Source organism: Lycorma delicatula, chromosome 1 (assembly GCF_047948215.1).
Source record: "Lycorma delicatula isolate Av1 chromosome 1, ASM4794821v1, whole genome shotgun sequence".
Taxonomy (NCBI): Eukaryota; Metazoa; Arthropoda; class Insecta; order Hemiptera; family Fulgoridae; genus Lycorma; species Lycorma delicatula.
In genome coordinates, this window is record NC_134455.1 from 185,178,417 (window position 1) to 185,197,168 (window position 18,752).

General features: G+C 28.3%; 1 protein-coding gene across 1 annotated transcript in view; it reads left to right on the forward strand.

Moving 5' to 3' along the window:
* The first annotated feature begins 3,559 nt into the window (after positions 1-3,559).
* LOC142317727 (opioid-binding protein/cell adhesion molecule homolog) overlaps positions 3,560-18,752 on the forward strand; it is a 306,375-nt gene continuing 291,182 nt past the window's right edge. Inside the window, exon 1 of the mRNA XM_075354275.1 lies at positions 3,560-3,688. Within this exon, the coding sequence (XP_075210390.1) occupies positions 3,560-3,688 (129 nt within the window). The remainder of the gene's footprint in view (positions 3,689-18,752) is intronic.

An 18,752-nucleotide genomic window follows, 5' to 3' on the forward strand; every position in this document is an offset into this window, starting at 1 on the left:
AATAATTAATAAAAAATTAATTTAATTGCAGAATGTTTTACGTAATTTCAAAAGTTTTTATTTTAGAAGTTAATAAGTTCATTGGTAATAATTTCTAGAGAAGACAGAACAGAAAACTAATATTTCAATCATACTAATGCTGTTTCTAGTATATAACATCAGTCTACAAATTAGCTAAAACAAGGAACTAAATTGTACCGTTATTCGTATTCCGTACGATAAGAAAATGTACATTAATTGAGGTAATTATTTTTAGCGCATACGATTATGTATACGTATTGAAATGTAGGGCGTTTTCTTCACGTTTGTTTAAACTACAAAGATAACATTAAAATATAAAAGCTGAGTAGGAGTGATAAAAGATAAGTTTGTATGATTAATCAGTACAGATAGAAGAGAGGTCAGAGAGAGTGGTCGATAAAAAAAAATTGAGTTAAGTTTACTGAATACTTGTAAAAATTATGAAATAAATGAATTTTATAAAATATTTCAGCAAAATCTTTCTCAGGCTAATTTCTTTAACCTTTGACAATGTTTAATAAACGATAGGCACAGTCGTTTTTCAATTTGAACCATATATCGATACCCACTTGGAAGTAAACAAATATATGGATATATCCTGATTTACATGAATAACAGTCTACGTTTCTTTTGTTTTCCTTCTTTGTACGTTGCAATCTTTTAAACTACTGAACAATAAGTAACCCCCTTCACGGCCAACTGAAATGAGGATGACATGTATATGAGGTCTAATTATGTACAATCTCAGGCTGACATTCCTGAGACGTGTGGTTAATTGAATCCTAACCGTAAAGTTTTATAGTTCTAAATATGAAATATTTTCCAATATATAATATTCAAATCCGTATAAAAGTAACTTACTTTTACTAGGATTAAACCTGCAGAACCTTAGACTTCGAAAATCAGCTGTTAAAAAAATGATTTGTGATGGTGAGTTAATCACTAGGCTCAACATGGATAACACAATGAGTATTTTTACTTTAATCTGATGCAACTTGTTTTTCAAACAGATCGAAACACCTGAATTATTTTCAGTGCATTTTATGAGATACCATTTTAAAAATAATGTATCTTAGTAAAAGATTGAATATTTGTGAATTTTTAAAACATTTCATATTTCTAACGTATAAATCAAGGAAAAGATTACATTTCTTTAGAAGATTAAATATTATATAAATGATCGTTAGAGTTAGTGAACTTTTATATAATTCCTCACTGATGTGAGGAGGTGTTAAATTTTAAGTTGTATTGAAGTATTGGTCAGATTTATTTTACTTCATATTTTCACTTATATAATCCAATAACATGATATAAATTCAATTATCTTTCTTGCTAGTAGTTCTGCGAACATGAATTTTTAACTAAATTTAAGAAATTACCATGAGTAAAAAATTAAATTATTAAGAAGTGTTATCTAAAAATAATGTACAAGGTAGATTTTTACTCGATCGTAACCGATTATTGAAGGTTTAAAAATAATTTTACAGTATTGGTTACTTCATATTCACTATTTCTTACCAGTTACCAACAATTAGTTTTAGTATTAGTGTTTTTAGAGGAGTATTTACCGTATAACATAAATTTTGTTTTTTAATTTCTAAAAATATATTTTGCGTTTATAATGTAAGTAAAATGCTGGATTCGTAACAACAAAAATTTTTAAAAACCAATATAATACTAACAATTTAATAATTATTGTAGTGAGAAAAATCACGATGTTTCTAGTAGCAGGGGAACGGCCTCAGAGAAAAAACGTTACGCTTAAGGGTAGAGTAGACATATAAAAATAAATATGTGACCATTAGCCGCTAGGAAACAAATCACAAATTGTGGGATCAGTAGTCATCAGTAGTCGCGTCATAAGAAGATGGAAAACCAGTGTTTGGCAGGTTGGAAATGGAATGTTCCACTTTTTTGTAGTTTCTTTGTCAGTTTCCTCTCAAATAAAAGAGAAACTATAAATTTAAAAAGTAAGATTTATGAAAACTTATTAAAAATACGACGTTCTGCTTAATAACAATTAACCTGATACAAAATTAAAAAAAACAATTGTGAAAACGTGAATGTATGAAACTCTACAAACATTCAAATTAATAGACGAAATATCGATAGATAAGTTAAAATAGGACTTACTTTGAAACAGTACTTATCAGTTGGAACGAATCATCAATCACAGATCAACCACTACATTCATACAATACCATTAACTAAAACCACACAAATAAGAACCTTTAAAATAATCAAATCCAGTTACGAAATTTACTGGAGTTTAGCTGTGTCCAGCAGCATTAAAGAACAGCAGTAATATTAGCTGATTGGCAATAATGATAACAAGTAATCTGACTGTTAAAATATAATTGCAGTCATAGAAGCAGATTAACTTAAATAAAATGATTTAGACTATTGAATGAAAAAAATTAAAAATTAAAAATATCTGTATATTAAAGAAAAATAATACTAAAAAATAACAATAATTACGTTCCGGTATTTTTGTCAAGTATAAAATATTCGTAACGGCGTCTCATAAATTATTAAAAAAAACTTTTTCATATCTGTTTAATGAATATAAGGAAAGCTTCTTGTTTTCAATTACGTTAATTATCTTGAGTTTTTTTATACATATAAAGGATTCAATATTCAGTAAATGTAGTCTAATTAGTGAGTAAAAACAAATATTTGGATTCTGTTAAAACATGTTTTAAGTAGGGCTTGGTTTTTAATGAAAATTAAAAATAAAATAAAATTTAAATAAATGAGTTTTACACAACCACAGCTTGCATACAGTATATATATATATTAGTGAAATAGATCTCTGGATAAATTTTAATTCAATTCAATAGGCGTTGAGGAAAAACAACCTTTACAGAAGTACTTTATTAGTTTTATTAAAGAATTTTAAGAAAACATCTAACCTTAAAAAAAAAATAATATCGTCGAGTTGAATTGAATAGTCAAGTAAGTTGATGTAACTTTTTATTTTATTTTATCTTTAATCTTCAACCACATTTAAAATGTAAATATAGATTCATTTCAATATATTCGCTTCTCACTATATCTTTACCCATCAGTCTTTTTCACATCACTCTTTAATAATTCATTTAGTTAATTGCTACTGAATGCAAAGAAACCTGTGTTTGTAAATTGCCTAGTATTTCTATAAAGGTAATTTTATACGAAAATTTCGTTTAGTTAAATTAAGTTTATAAATTAACTGAATTTTGATTATGATGGAAAAATTATATATATATGTACTCAATTTTTTGTGTAGGAAAGTTATATCGGTTTGTTAAATGAACCTTTTTCATCTGACGTTAAGAATACTTCCGACTAAGGATTTTAATTTTAATTCACATACGTTAGATCCGTTTCAGAAGTACCAAGTAGGTTAATTAGATTAATCGATGACATAGACAAAGACAAATCCTACAATGTACAGATTATTAAAACAAGGTATTTAATAAAATATAAAGACTCATTAAAGGTTAAAATAAAAATATCTGATTCTAATTCTAAGGTTTTTTTTTTCTACGAATGAGATATGTTATTTATTTATTTTTTATTGTTTGTAGATGTGCCTAAGTTTGGAAAATCTATTGACAACGTGACCACACCTGTAAGCCGTGAAGCAGTTCTCGGATGTGTTGTAGAAGATTTGGGAACCTATAAGGTAATAAATAATAAACACTGTATTTCAGTACCTTCTCTAAAACTGTCGTATTTTTTATTTTTTCAATTTTTATTTTTACAAAATATTTCACAATATTTTTATTTTCTATTTCACATTTTTTTTGGCATTGTTAATATTTACTGAGAAATTAGTAATTACGTCTACGTCGTTTCTAGGGCATATTATTTTGAAGTCATTGGCTTCTTCCTCATAGCACTTCTGTATTAACTATAATTTCCCGTGATATTGAATGAATATATTTCCTTTAAAATAAATATATTATTCTTTGTTTCTTTTTGTAAATACGTCTATCGGTGTCAAGGTTGTCATTTATATAACACGTCTTATTTTATTTAGGAAATTTTATGTGTGTATGATTTTATAATTTAATTGATAAAATTGTAGAAAATATAGAAACTTTTTCTAAAATGTTTAATAAGTTAAAATCTAAGTAGGTAATTAGATTAAAAATTTAACATCAATACTTTGCGATCTTGCAATGCAATCTGATTGAAATTGTTTAATATATGTCATTTGTTTATTGTCACCTACACTTAAATACTATATAACCAAAATGGTTTGAGAAAAAGTTTGTGAAACAAAATTTATGTGAAGTTAAATTACTTAACCATTAAAAAAAAAACAATACAGCCTTTAAATGTTTTAAGTTTTAAAAGTTTAAGTTTTTAAATTAGTCATTATTCGGTAATATCTTCTTCCTTAGTCTGATATAGAATTTTGAGATTGCCAACAAAGAAAATAGTTTCATGTTAATCGGTGAAATTAAGATGACTTTCTTTTTTCTCCAATCACTATCCTACTGTGATTCTACATTTTTTTTAATGATAACTACGAGCATCGACTGCTATGATAATTTACCCCGAATGGAAATTTGTAGCATATGAAAGAAGCCATACCTTCCGGGATTCGAACCCAGGACCTCCGGGTGAAAGGCAGAAACGCTACCAGTCGCTCCACGGTGCCGGCCATTTTAATACTGAATTACTTTAAGTCCGTGAAAACTCCTTAATTCATCTTATCTGATTTCATTACTTTAGCAAACCTATAAAGTTCTATAGTCTAATATTTGTTATATTTTCTATGAAAAAAATTTAGATTTTTGCCGTAATCTATTACCCTAAACAATATTTTAAGTAGCAAATATTATTTAGTCTTTTATGACTAAAGTTTGAAATTTTATAGTTTTATATTATTGTGTATACATCCAATAAACGACATTTTCTAGTCAATTTTGTAAACTTGCTTTGAAATTGAGGACGGTTTCTATCCACAACGTGTGTTGTGAATCATTTTAGCATCCAAATCAATGAAATTTACATGTAATTTGACATTAGTTTGTAATTTAGCGTCCTATATATGGACGGACTCTGATTCGTAATCATATAGAAAAATTTATTTTAAAAAATGACAATATATAAACGCTGATATTTTATTATCGCTGTTTTTTTAATAAACTGCAATTTTTTAATAGCTAATTGATAAATGATAACTTCTAAATGTAATTAACATAAGTGTTACCATAAGTAATACTGATTATTTATTTTTTTTGAAGTCGTGGATCAGCAAAACGATAACTATTAAATAATATGATTATGAATAGTACACACAAGTTTATTTTTTATCAAGTATTTCAAAAAACGTTTTAAATGAGACAGTTATTCATGAATTATTTTACTTTTACTTTTTAAACCTTAAAACTTTTCTTCTTAGATAAAATTTCTATTTTATTTTAGAAAGGAAAACAGTATTCTAAAGTAGAATTTAAATCCCTGAGAAACGAAATACGTAAATTTTATAGGCCTTCATAATTTTAAAATATCTTATATAAATGCGTTTCTGTTTTACTGTTTTAATAAGGACATTTAATACTACATTTTTTAAATTTATTTGTAATTTTAGCGCTTTTTTTTATATAAACGAAGGCGAATTTTAGACAAATTTTATAAAATTAAAGGTACAAATAGATATTAATTATTAAAAAATAAAACGGTATATTGTATTAAATATTACGTTTATTATATTAAATAATCTACACAATGATGAAAATTTACTTACTTAAGTTACATTAGAAATAACTAATTGATTTAAATGTCAGCATTAAAATATTTAGCTAGTTATAAAGCTTTATGAAACAAACCAGTCCTCCTCTCCTTTTAGTAACTTCTTTCCATGTAACTTTATATTCTTTTACTAATTTATACAAAAATATGTTTTCACTCCACCCTCCATCTCTTGATGTAATAATGTTTACTAACTTTGTGAATAAGTTAAAAACTTTTGAAACCTCTTTTTAAGCTAACCGTGTTTATCCCCTCCTATTTTATTTTAACAAACTCGATTCAAATGACATTTTCATAGATAAACGTCGTAAGGTAACGTCACATTGGAATTTTAAATTTATACTGATTTTGATTTCATAATAAAAATACTTCTGCAATTTAATGTAATGTATTTTTCAATTTCCTCCGAGAAATAATAATGAATAAAAGATTCAGCATAAACTAATTTTGTATTATATTACTAACAATCACTTCATGAAAAAATAGAAAAAAGGAATACCTTAGGCAAACTATAAAATATTTTTAACAATACGTCAACAAATTAAAAAAAAAAAATTATTTTATAAATCACTACTATAAATATATATATATATTTTTTTTTTAGGTAAAATACATTATATGCAGTCCCCGAAGGAACAGTTTAATCCCAACTAAGTAGATATAGTGTCTAATTCTTTGTTTTCCAAATGGAAGTACAAAAGTACACTAATTTGTAGTTTTGTATTACCTGTACCGGTATTTAGCAGTTAAAAAAGTAAAAAAATTTAGCACTAATGACTGAAATACATTTTCAGTGTAATTTTCTCTATGAGTAATGATACCGTAATATATCTAATAACTGAGCAAATAAATATTTCCATGTATGGCTGAATGTCTCTTTTCTTTGTTAGGGCTTGATATGCTAGTATATTCGGCTTAGTATAGGAAGCTATAGGTATTTTACTTCTCACTTTCACTAGTAAATCTGGCACAGATTTTTTGTTATTTTTTTTGGAACGGGTATGCCGTTTTTTTAGCGACTATTATTTTACGTCGGGTTTGCTTATGAAACGTAATAGATACTGGTATTAAAAGTAATACATTATATTTTATATGGCATAATGATAACGTTTTTAAATAATGCCTTCTTTGATATTTTTTAAAATTTTAATATTAAATTAGGAACTTCCTATTTGATAGTATTCCGTTTGGTAGTATTTTTTAATTTTTTTCTCATAAAAGTGTTAAGTATAGCCAACATTTTTTAAATGATAAACTTGTTTAACATTTCTTATTTATAAAAACGTATCTTATTTATTGTAAATAGAATCATTGGATTTATTAAAATATATTTTCTAAATGAAATATTAATGTTAAATAAGTTTTTGAAATTATATTTACAGTTAGTGTGGTAAAACGTATTAATTGTAATATAAATAATAATCGTGTGGAAATAACTTTGTTTTTAAAAACCTTTTCAGAGGTTTAGCATTTGTGTTGCTACATAAGGGTGAATCTGCAACTTGCCTATGTGAAATTGGTTTCTCATTTTACTAATAGTGGTAATTAGTACAGTTCCTTTTTTATTCTCGTAATCCTGTTTTGTAATAATGCTTGTGAAATTAAATTTATCTGCCTATAAAACCATTATACCTTTAATATGAAAATAAAAATCCTTTATTTCAAAGTATATTATATGTGTCTTCATGACCCAGAATAAAGTTTATTTAACGTATTCCCATACTAAAAGTGATGGACTATTCAATATTACTATCTGACTATCTTTCTGTTGTCGAGATCTGATTAACAATACGACTTTCCAAGAAATCCGGGACTGTAAAAAGATACAGGTTCAATGTAGAGATAGATTTAAAGAAGATTTAAGCTACAGATAACAAATAAGGTTTAATATGTACGTAGGTATGTTATACCAGTCATTTAATAAAAGAAGCAGGATGAACTTTAGAGTCATTTGTTTACGAAAGGGTTTATAATTTAATTTTTAGTATTAAAATTAAATGAATAAAAATTAATTAAAAGTTTTTGAAAAATAAAATTATAATAGTAGTAAATATTTAAAGATTTTATATCAAGTTAAAGGGTATAAAAATGATGAGATAACTAATATGAAATAAGCTGGGTCAGGGTGTTAATACGTTCCGTGGTTGAATGCTTGTAAGGTATTTTGAAGAATTAGACGAGCCAATAGGCTATCTGAATATTTTTTCATAGATTAAACTGATTACAATCATGGAACACATTGATTTAAAAAAAAAATCATCCTTTATACATTCATGAGTTCAGCAGTTAATGTGTGGTGTTTTGTATATTATACAACTGACAAATATCAAAAAATGGATTGTTTGCCTTTTTTTATGATATACCTTAATGCGAAATTACCAAAAATCTATTTAATTAACATATATTTTTAGAAATATAATGGCAAAAATTTGATTTGAGATATTATATAATAATTAAATAATATTTTCGCTAGGTGTAGAACTCAGTTGAAAATACCTCGTGACAGTAACTATTCAGTTAGCACTTCATAGCCGTTTGGCTATTTTGTATTAATAATGATGCGGTTACTGGGTCTCGCGGTCTCAAGTGCTGAATGTTGAACTCTTATTGCCTACACGAACGGCGATCAGAATTCGAATTTTAGGTAGTACCATTTAATTACTTTCTGAATCACTTAATGTCTTTAAACAATGAATTTTTTATTCAGGTTTAAATGTAAATTATGTAAAAATAATATTACATTAATATAAAAAATAATATTAATAATCAAATGTATTTTATCACTAAAAATTTCATATTACCTCTTATTAAAAGGTATACTACCCTAAAACTTCAAAATTAACAGAAAATTGTTCCGGGCTTTATAATTTATCTTATGTAGCTTTGTAATTATGTTTTTTTTTTTGTTTTTTTTATAAAATAAATTTGAAATATTATGGATGACAAATTAAAACCTTTAAAAATTACAATAAATTCAATAAAAATACTATTTTTTATGGCGGTTGATAACAATTAGAAACAGCATCATTTTAATTTTATAAGTATGGCTAATGACATTTTATTACGCAAGGGTAATTTAATCATCTCTTCAATATAGTTTATATATTTAAAAAAAAAATTACTCACATATAATGAAAATTTCTAATAATATAGTTAACCTGCTCCTAAATAGAAGAACGGTAAGTCTACATAAAATTCCTGCAGTACGTAAGTTTATTAGCCTTTTTTTGTTATTATTTTAATATCTTTTGCTGAATATATAAATTATTACAAGACTAAATATTTCTGATATAAACTCGAAGAAACTTTTACTGATATTATTATTATTATATAAAATTTATATTTTATGCAAAATACTACTTCAGAAATATGTTGCTTTAACAGCTTGTCAAAAAGTGATAACACTTTAAAATTAATAAATATTAAACGCTTCATTCTCAAAATAGTCTTTAAGATAGTAACTGTTTGAACTAATTAGCAAAAATAAAATGTACTTAGGAATTTTAAAAATAAAACTTCAAAAACTTTACGAAATTTTAGCAATTGAAATTAAATAAATAGAAATTTTATTTAAATTTAAGATTCATATTTAATAATTCTCAAATAATATGTTATTCTTAAAAATAATAAATTACATTTAGTCACAGTAGTTTTATAATTTTCTGTAACTAATTGGAATGATGTAGTTTTAAAAATATAAATATACTATTATATAATCTACGATTATATTATAAAGAGGAAGGGATTTTGTTTGTCCGGGATAAACAAAAAACTACCCAATCAATTGCAACCAATTTTACCCATGTTTCTTGGCACATCTGAGATGGTTTATAGATATATTTCATCTCGAAATTATCGAAAAAATATTAAAAACAACAATAAAAATATAAAACCATTATGCCACTACCTTCATACGTAGTATGTTGACACTTCACTACCTTCATACGTAGTATGTTGACTCTCCACTAGGCGGCGGATGTGTTTAGCTCAGGCAACAACCATTTACGAAGTGTACTGGCTCTCCACTAGGTGGCAGATATGTTATGCTAAATTCAGTCTACTTAATCACGAGAGTGATTAAGTAATCACTGCCGATAATTTTTAATCATTGAATATCAGATAATCTTAATTCGTTTCTTTGATATTCGTATAGTAGTTAGGTTAATGCAGTTGTATTCAATTTTTCTGATAATATAATATATTGGTTCTGTGATAGGCGATAAATATTTGATTATTCAAATAAATAAAATGAATAAATAATATTAATTAAATAAAAATACAAATATCAAATATAGATTAAAATAATCTTCGCTTAGAAATTAGATTAGATAAACTGAAAATTAATTGACAACGGACTGCTTCTAGCGCGAGAGAGCGTAAAATAAAGTTTTGTTTTAATGTGGTGGGAGGCGGTGTGCAGTCACCCGGCGCAACACCATTGGTCCACTCTGCTCCAATAGCAGCTGAAATAAAAATGTTAACACATACAACAATCAAACAAAACCACGCACCATAATTTTTTTACTCTTTGGTGGTATTTTTTCAGCGATAAATATTTGATTATCCAAATTTATTTACTTATTTATCTATTTTGGCAGTATTTGTTGAGTTCTTTTTATAAAACCGTAACGAAACGGAAGAGACGTAATATTGGTAGAAAATCTACAGATGCGAGATGATGCCAACTTCGCGTTTACATGAGACTATGGAAGAGCGTAAAGATCTATTCTATGATGCTATACAATATAGGAAAGCCACTTTAAAGTTCAATTCCGCTTTTGAATATCATCCTCATTGGGATTATATTAATAGTAAAGATTTAAAAATTGGAGCAATGATTAAAATATATAATCATAAATGGAAAGATGAAGCATCTAGCAAGCGTTGTTCTGTTGGGAATGTTTCACTCCCTACACTTAATGAGCTACCAGAACTAGTCAACCGTTTAGTTTTAGTATCTCATCATTTGTCAAAATATTTCTTCGATAAAACTCGAAAATACAACATTTTATTTCAGATGACTTCTTTCGGTACTAAACAAATTGTAGAAGGGAATTTTTTGCCTACGTTTACCATTGCATGTTTATTGTCAGCACCTGGAGTCACCAATTTTTACAAATTTACTTTCTTTCTGATGCTGATCAAACTTCTCGTCGTACTAATATTGTTCCAAACTTGAAGAAGGGACTAATAACAGCACTCCAGCAACTATTGCTGGATCACAATAATTTGATCACAGAGTTTAAATGCAATATTGACAACACACCTTTGGGTAACACCGAAGATTCTAAATCAGTAATTCATGCTGATCGTGTACCTATTAATCAGCATAAGGATCTCTATAATGCTCCAACTACTAATGGAGTTGCTGTTTTACTGTCGATTAAGATAAAGGATCTAGAGATATAATCTTACATTGTCGTGACGGTGAAATGCAACGTGTGTCTGAGCTTCATCATTCTTATGATACTTTACAATATCCCCTTATGTTTTTGAATGGAAAAGATGGCTATTATCTAACTATTCCGCTAAATAATAATGAACAAAATAAACCAGTTTCCTGCATGCAATTTTATGCTTACCAACTTGGTTCGAGATAATATTGAAACTTTTTACATTATTACAGAAACTTATTTAATTAATATTTTGTTGGTATGATGGCCAAAATGACCAATCTTAATAAAGATTAACCTTTATTCGTAATAACAAAAATAGAATTACGTGTTGATGATTACAATTAATTTTTTTTTCGAGAAACTATCCAACAGGATACCAGTGTTAGCTAACAACATGAGTTAAAGTGTCATACGTCCCTCATATTTTACTGGTTCACCACGGTATATCCATGAGAAATCTCAAGATACAATAACATACGTATGTAAACATGGGCATCCAGATTTATTTATAACTGTTACGTGCAATCTTGAATAGCCAGAGGTAAAAATGAACAACTCACTTGTCAAAAATCTCAGTAGATTTTTATCGTGTTTATCAGTATAAACACGATATTATATCCAGAGTTTTCCATTTGCAAATGAAAAATCTCCTAGACCTTATTAACAAAAAAGAAATATTTGGTTCAGTCAACTTCTATGCACTAAGTGTCGAGTGGTAAAAACGAGGCTCACCTCAGTGTCACATACTGGTATGGTTAGTAACTAAAATACGACCTGACAAATTTGATCTTATCATATCTGCTGAACTCCTTGATAAAAATGTTGACCTATTATTATGACACTGTTTGTAAGCATATGGGTCACGGACCATTTGGTGATATAAATAGGTCATCACTATGATAATGGAAAATTTTCAAAAACGTATCCTCGAATGTACATCTGCAACACTCAAATTGGAAGTGACGGTTTATCGCAAGAGAAGTCCAGAGGAAGGAGGTCATACGACAACTTCGAACATGCAAGGTAACATAATTAATATTGATGATAAATTGATCGTCCCACATTGCCCAGTATTGTCACGTTGCTTTAATGCCCACATAAATGTTGAATTTTACAAATCCGTGAAAGCGATTATATCATATCTGCAAATATATTATGAAAGTTTCAAGTTAAGTAACTTTTTCGGTTGAAAGTCAAAGAGATGAATTGAATCAGTACATTAATGGTAGATATACATGTACGTCTGAGGCCGATTGACGATTTTTTGACTTTGCAATACATCTACGTTACGCCACTATTGTTCCCTTAATGGTTCACTTAGAAAACTATCAACGTATTTACTTCACTGAAAAAATCTTCAAGGAATCGCTGAAAGTCCACAGAAAACTACCCTTATTGCTTTTTTTGAGCTTTGTCAGTCTGGTGACTTCGTTAAGACACTGTTATATCCTGAAATTCCTATATACTATAACTATATACTATAACAAGTTTAGCAGAAGAAAGTGCGGAACTGACATCGAAGGATCTGCTGGAATCTAGAAGGATGCTGCTCTGGGTAGAGTATATACAATTCATCCAAATCAAAGTGAATGCTTTCATCTGAGTTAGTTATTGCATAATGTTAAGGGACCTACATCTTTTGATTACTTTGAAACTGTTGATGATGTGCTACACCAAACACAAAGCTGCTTGTGCTACACTCGGATTATTGAAAAATGATTATCAATATAAAAAAACGTTTGCTGATGCTTTTCTATCCGTCAGTCTTTGCCTAAATTAAGAGGATTATTTACAATTAAATAACTTTTTTTGTCATCCTGCCCAACCGAAGGAATTGTGGGAAATTCCAAAAATATTTTTGTAAAGCTATTTTACCATCAAATCCGACGTCAAATCAATAACGTTGAAATTATTATTTTAGATGAAATACTGAATAGAGGTCTTAATAACATTAACGATACTGTCGTTACTTAAGTGAGAAATATTTCTACGATTTCGGTTTAACAACACCAACACGTGATAACAAGAAGCTATTAATGCTTATGATACAATGTTAAAACATTCTTTCGACATCGATGAACAGAAAGGTTTTATATTAAATCTTCCTAAATTAGTACCAGATCAACGTCAGGCGTTTGAGGACATAAATGACAATTTTATTACCAATAACCCAAAGATTTTACTACAATTTGTTTACTACATAATCTTAATATGAATATCTAAAAATTGGTTTCTACATTATTGAAATTCAGAGATTAAAATTGTTAAAATGGATTTTTGATTTTTTAAAATTATGTTATTTTTTAATTTATCGGTAACAAATAAAGAAATCAACCTGATTTTTGTGTGTGTAATCTTCATGTCTATAAAGTAATATCTAGATTTTTGAAATTCAACCTTGAAAGGGAATGAAGAAAGGTAAAAAAAAATGTTGAACAATGATAATAAATTTTTCCAATCCCGACTATAGTAAACTAGATATTCAGTAGATTTGGGCTTGCAAACACTAATCAGATAAATATTTAAAATCCATTTTAGGATATTTGTAATCCCGATTTTAAAAATACTACAAAGATATACGGCGCTGTGACTCAATCAACACAGCCACTGCTACCGTAACTGTTTGACTGGCTGCACCTATCCCCGGTTACTTCACTAAAGAACATTAAATAAAAGAAGTGACCGCTACGGAAAACGCAAGTAACCATACAGCGCAGGCGAAGCTGTGATGGGGAGCTAATGTGTGTGTGTGTGTGTGTGTGTGTGTATATATATATATATATATATATATATATATATACTAAAATCCCCAACCCCATATGGGAAGACACCCACCCGCCTTGTGTCTCTTCCGGTTGCCACACCAACCCCCACCACCGTACTGAAATCCCCATCGCGGCTTCACCCGCTCTATATTCCTTACTTGCGTTTCAATCAATCGTCGCGATCAATTTCTTTTTTTTATTTTATATTGTTTTAGTCAATTAGCCGGAGGCAGGTGCAGCCAGTATGAGTGTTGCACATACAGTAACAGTTGCATAGCTGTTTTGGTTGAGCCGCTGAGCTGTATATCGTCACACCCCCCGAAAAACTGACATTCAAAAAACCGGAAAAATGTAGACATTTATCGAAAGAGTATTTGAAAGCCTAAATTTACTGAAGATCTCGTTTATTATAGTCGGAAATGGGGAAAATTTGGTATTATTATTCGAAATATTTTTACCTTTCATCATCCCTTTCAATGTTAATCTTAAAAAAAATCTAGATATTTACATGATAGTTGCACACATCAAAAATCAAGTTCATATTTCCGTTTGATACCGAGAAATTCAAAAACTAGTAAATTATATAGTTATTCTATTGTAACTCTTTAAACTCGGAATTTCAAATCCTTTCTTAGTGTGCACTTACACATAAAGAGAATGTGTATACAAATTTCATCAGTTTATCTTCAGTAGTTTTTGCTGGGTGTTGATTACAAATGACTCCCATATTATTTTATAAATGTGTTTTTAAGTTGTGATAAAACAAAACTATGATTGTTTTTAAAAAAATAACATTGTTTTTTAAAAACACGAATTATTATACATTTTACTTTTGATGTACATTCAAAGTATTAATTATGCAATATTAATATATTACATATGCACTGTAATATTATAATCTTAATGCATAATAAATGGGATGTTGTGTGTCGAACGAGTACTGTATTAAAACTTTACATTGTGAGAGTCTAATTAGAATTGAATAATTATGTAGTTGCATCGCATTCTTTCAGACGGTGGGTTTTCTAGAATCTTAGAGATAAGTTACAGGCGTGGCCTATGGAATGCAATGTTTCATCTATTCTCATGCTATATATATATATATATATATATATATATATATATATATATATATACTTATCATACAACTCATATATCATATGTAGTAATGTAGTAGATATTTATGAAATTCTATTCATTTATTTAGTAAAACAATTTTTTAAACACTTTGAGTGCCACCTATACAGGAAGTAAAACGATTTTAATGGCCAATTTTTTTTCTCATATAATTTCATTGTGTATCACCAAAAAAATGTATTAGTAATAACTGTCACTCATTTGAGTAAAAAATAAGTTTTTAGCGATTGTTTTTTTGTGTCGTGACGCATTGGCTTCACGCTGCCAGTAACAGTTAAAACCTTTCCCCATCACAATGATCCGCGGTTGATTAGCGCTCCGCGAAATTATGTTGCTATCTGATTGCCTCCCTTCATAGTCTTAAGCTACCTTCTTGTGGAAAAAATTTCAAAAAATTACAGTATATAAAGAGATTTAACAGATTTTGACAAAAAAAAACCGAATCAAGAGTTATTGCTCATCTCTGAGACGTGGAGTGAAGTGGTACAGAAAACTTGCAGTAGAATTGCTTCTTGGAACCAATGTAGTAAATGCGCTATACTTATACAATCAGCTTACAAATGGAAACACACAAATCATCGCATTGAAAGAAGAATTAGTCGAAGAACTGACAGGAATCAACGTTAGTGCCGTTCCTCCTCCTCCGACACCAGCATATCAACCTCACCGCCTTGTCGATGTTGGCAGACAAGGAAGAAGGCGATGTCATAAATGTTATGAAAAAAAGTCAAAGGCCGAAGGCAGGAGGATTGCCACGCGAAAAACTACTCAAATCAAATATAAATGTATGGTGTGTGAAAAACACTTTTGTTTGGACTGTTTTTTTGGTGTACATAAATATTTGTCTGAAAAGTTAATTTTTCTTTATTTTCAAGTTGAAATTTTATTATCTATATTTTATTTTCAAGCAGATTTTCTGCAGTTGCTTTTGTATAGTTTTTGTCAATAAAAATAACATCATATTGTAACACTGATATTTTGCATTATTTCATTACATTTATCACACAGTAATAGCCATGTGACACCAGTGTGGACTTGCTATCAACAGGCCAATAACAGTTTCATAACATACTGGCCATGCTCTTTCACTTGCCATGCGTTTTAATAGGAACTATGAAACCAAAGCGGAGTTACATGGCCATATAACTAAACCTAACATGTGGTGACACATTCGACTCACGCGGCCATTAGATCTGTAACTCTGTGAATCCACGTTGGACTCACGTGGCAGTCAAAGTGTTGATGGAAATCATTAGTTCCAAATGAGGCATTAAGAGCCATGGTCTTGTTCGTGACTCTTCTTCATGGTCTTCTTTTATCATATGACTCAACCATGTCGAGTAGGCCTACAGAATGTTCAACTTAAATGTAAATTTATCGTTGATATTAATATTTATTTACCAAGAAGTAAACTTATTTAAAGTGGTTTGAAAGTTATATCGTATGTCAATTTCAATCCATTTATCAATATAATTTTACATATTCCTACTAATGTTCGTCTTTTAACTATTCCTTAGTTTGGGAGTTACTAGTAGCATTATATATTTTTATACATTCTTCATTTATTTTTAATAATAAATATTTTTTTTTTATAATAAATATAATTTTACTAAAACTGTCCTGTTGCTCAAAACTATTGACTGTTACAATTGGAAAACTCAACTTTATTTCATGTTTTATTAATGCTGGTAATTAATAATTGAATATAAAATTTCAATAAAATTGATTTCATTTAATGAAATCTTCATTTAAATGAAGGTGGCAGAATGGCCAAAAGCGCTCGAGAAAATCAAATTTGAGTTTGGTAAGCTGTTTTTAAAATTATTTATATAAGTTATTATACCAAACGATGCCATGTTGGAAAAATAAAATTATTTAAGAGTAATTATACGTAATGAAAATAACACTTAAAACACTCTAGGTGTAGCACTAAAAAAAATTTGATGTTATGGTACAATGTTTACTAAAATGTAATTTTACGCATGGTAGAAGTATATTTCACTTGATACAATTGAGTGGGAGTGAGATTTGGAGCAAGTGTTTTATATAATGTTACGTGTTATTAAAAATTACTTTTTTAAAATTTTAAATTTAACATTTTATGTATAAAATAACGTTCATATTTTTAATTTTCTTCGTTTTAGAGTAATTAAATGAATTGCTTTACTGGGATTCTACTATATATTTACTTGCTTTATTTTAACTCACAATATTTTTTCAATTTTTTTTCATGTTTGTCCTCAAATCTTGCATCCTTAATTTAACATTATTCCTGACATTGCCGGTTGATGAAATTTTTTGTTACTAAGGTCGAGTACAACACAATATTTAACCATTACTTTTCCTAACATTCCCCTGTACTGGGTAAATTTGTAAAATGTATATAAGCGCCAAAAATGTATTGTTAATTTACAATTGTATTTCAATAATCAAATATTCACTATTTCGTTACTTTGCACAGTAAATGGTTGATTGTAAAATTTGTTTGATATATTATGAATATATGTGAAATTTCAATATATGATGTTATCTTTTAAAATTCAAATACTACTAATTAATCTCATGTAACGTATGATAATAATTTCATTAAAGTATGACCAAAAAGTATAAAGCAAGATTTTAAAAACTTTTAAAAATCTTTGTAATATTATTAATTTAGACAAGTGATTGTTACTTTTATGTTGTAATCTTATGTTACTGAATAAATATTATATAATATTATTAATTAATAAATAATATACATTATAATAACATTAAAAAGTTATTCTCCTCAGAAACCCACTTCTTTAGCATATACGTAAATTTTGTGTCTACTTTGTAATTAGGTATGCATTAATTCAGTTAGTGTACTAGGGTTAAAAACTTAAAGAAAATTAAAAGAGAGAAATTGCTGTTATATCAGAAAGTTTCTTAAATGTAATGCTTTTTTTTTAATTTAGAAATTGATTGTTTTACTTTGTTTGACACTGTTGGTGTCTTTTTTTGTGGTAACACACTTTTTTATTAAAAACAGCTTGATTTTTGTGATTTTAATCTAGACTTATTAGTAAATATTTTTAATGCCCCGATAGATGGGTGAAATTAAACTGTAAGAGATATATTGTTTATTTTCATTTGTTAGTAACAAATTGATCTGCTGAATATGAAGTAATAAAAACAAAATTAATTGATGGTAGAAGATATAGCATACTTCAAGGCCAAAATATACAATAGGTATCATGCAGCTATTACAACATTTAGTACTATGTTGATATTTTGGTTTGTGAGGATCGGTTGCGTTTTCACCAACACGATTCCACTGTCTCGTTTTTACATATTCTATCTTTTATTACTGTTCCTGTTTGTTCGTTAATGTTGTTTTTGTTAATTTTGTTTTTTCTGTTATTTAATGGTTATAAGTTTAAATTAATTTTGTTTCCTGGTTCGCCAGGATAACGGAGTCAGCGCAATTGAAGCTGTGGTTGGATAGGTCTGGCCGGTATGGCAAACATATAGCTGTGGTCGCTGAAATGACAGAGAGGGTCATACAACCTTGATAAAACTGATAGGTACCAAGAAGGGACCGAGAATGGCGAAACGAAGGCTGTTAATAGCAGCGGCGATCGCCGTCAAATTCTACGCGGTACCGGTGTGGTGTGAGGCCCTAGACGTTGAAAGGAAGGCTGGATGCGTTTCATAGAAGGGC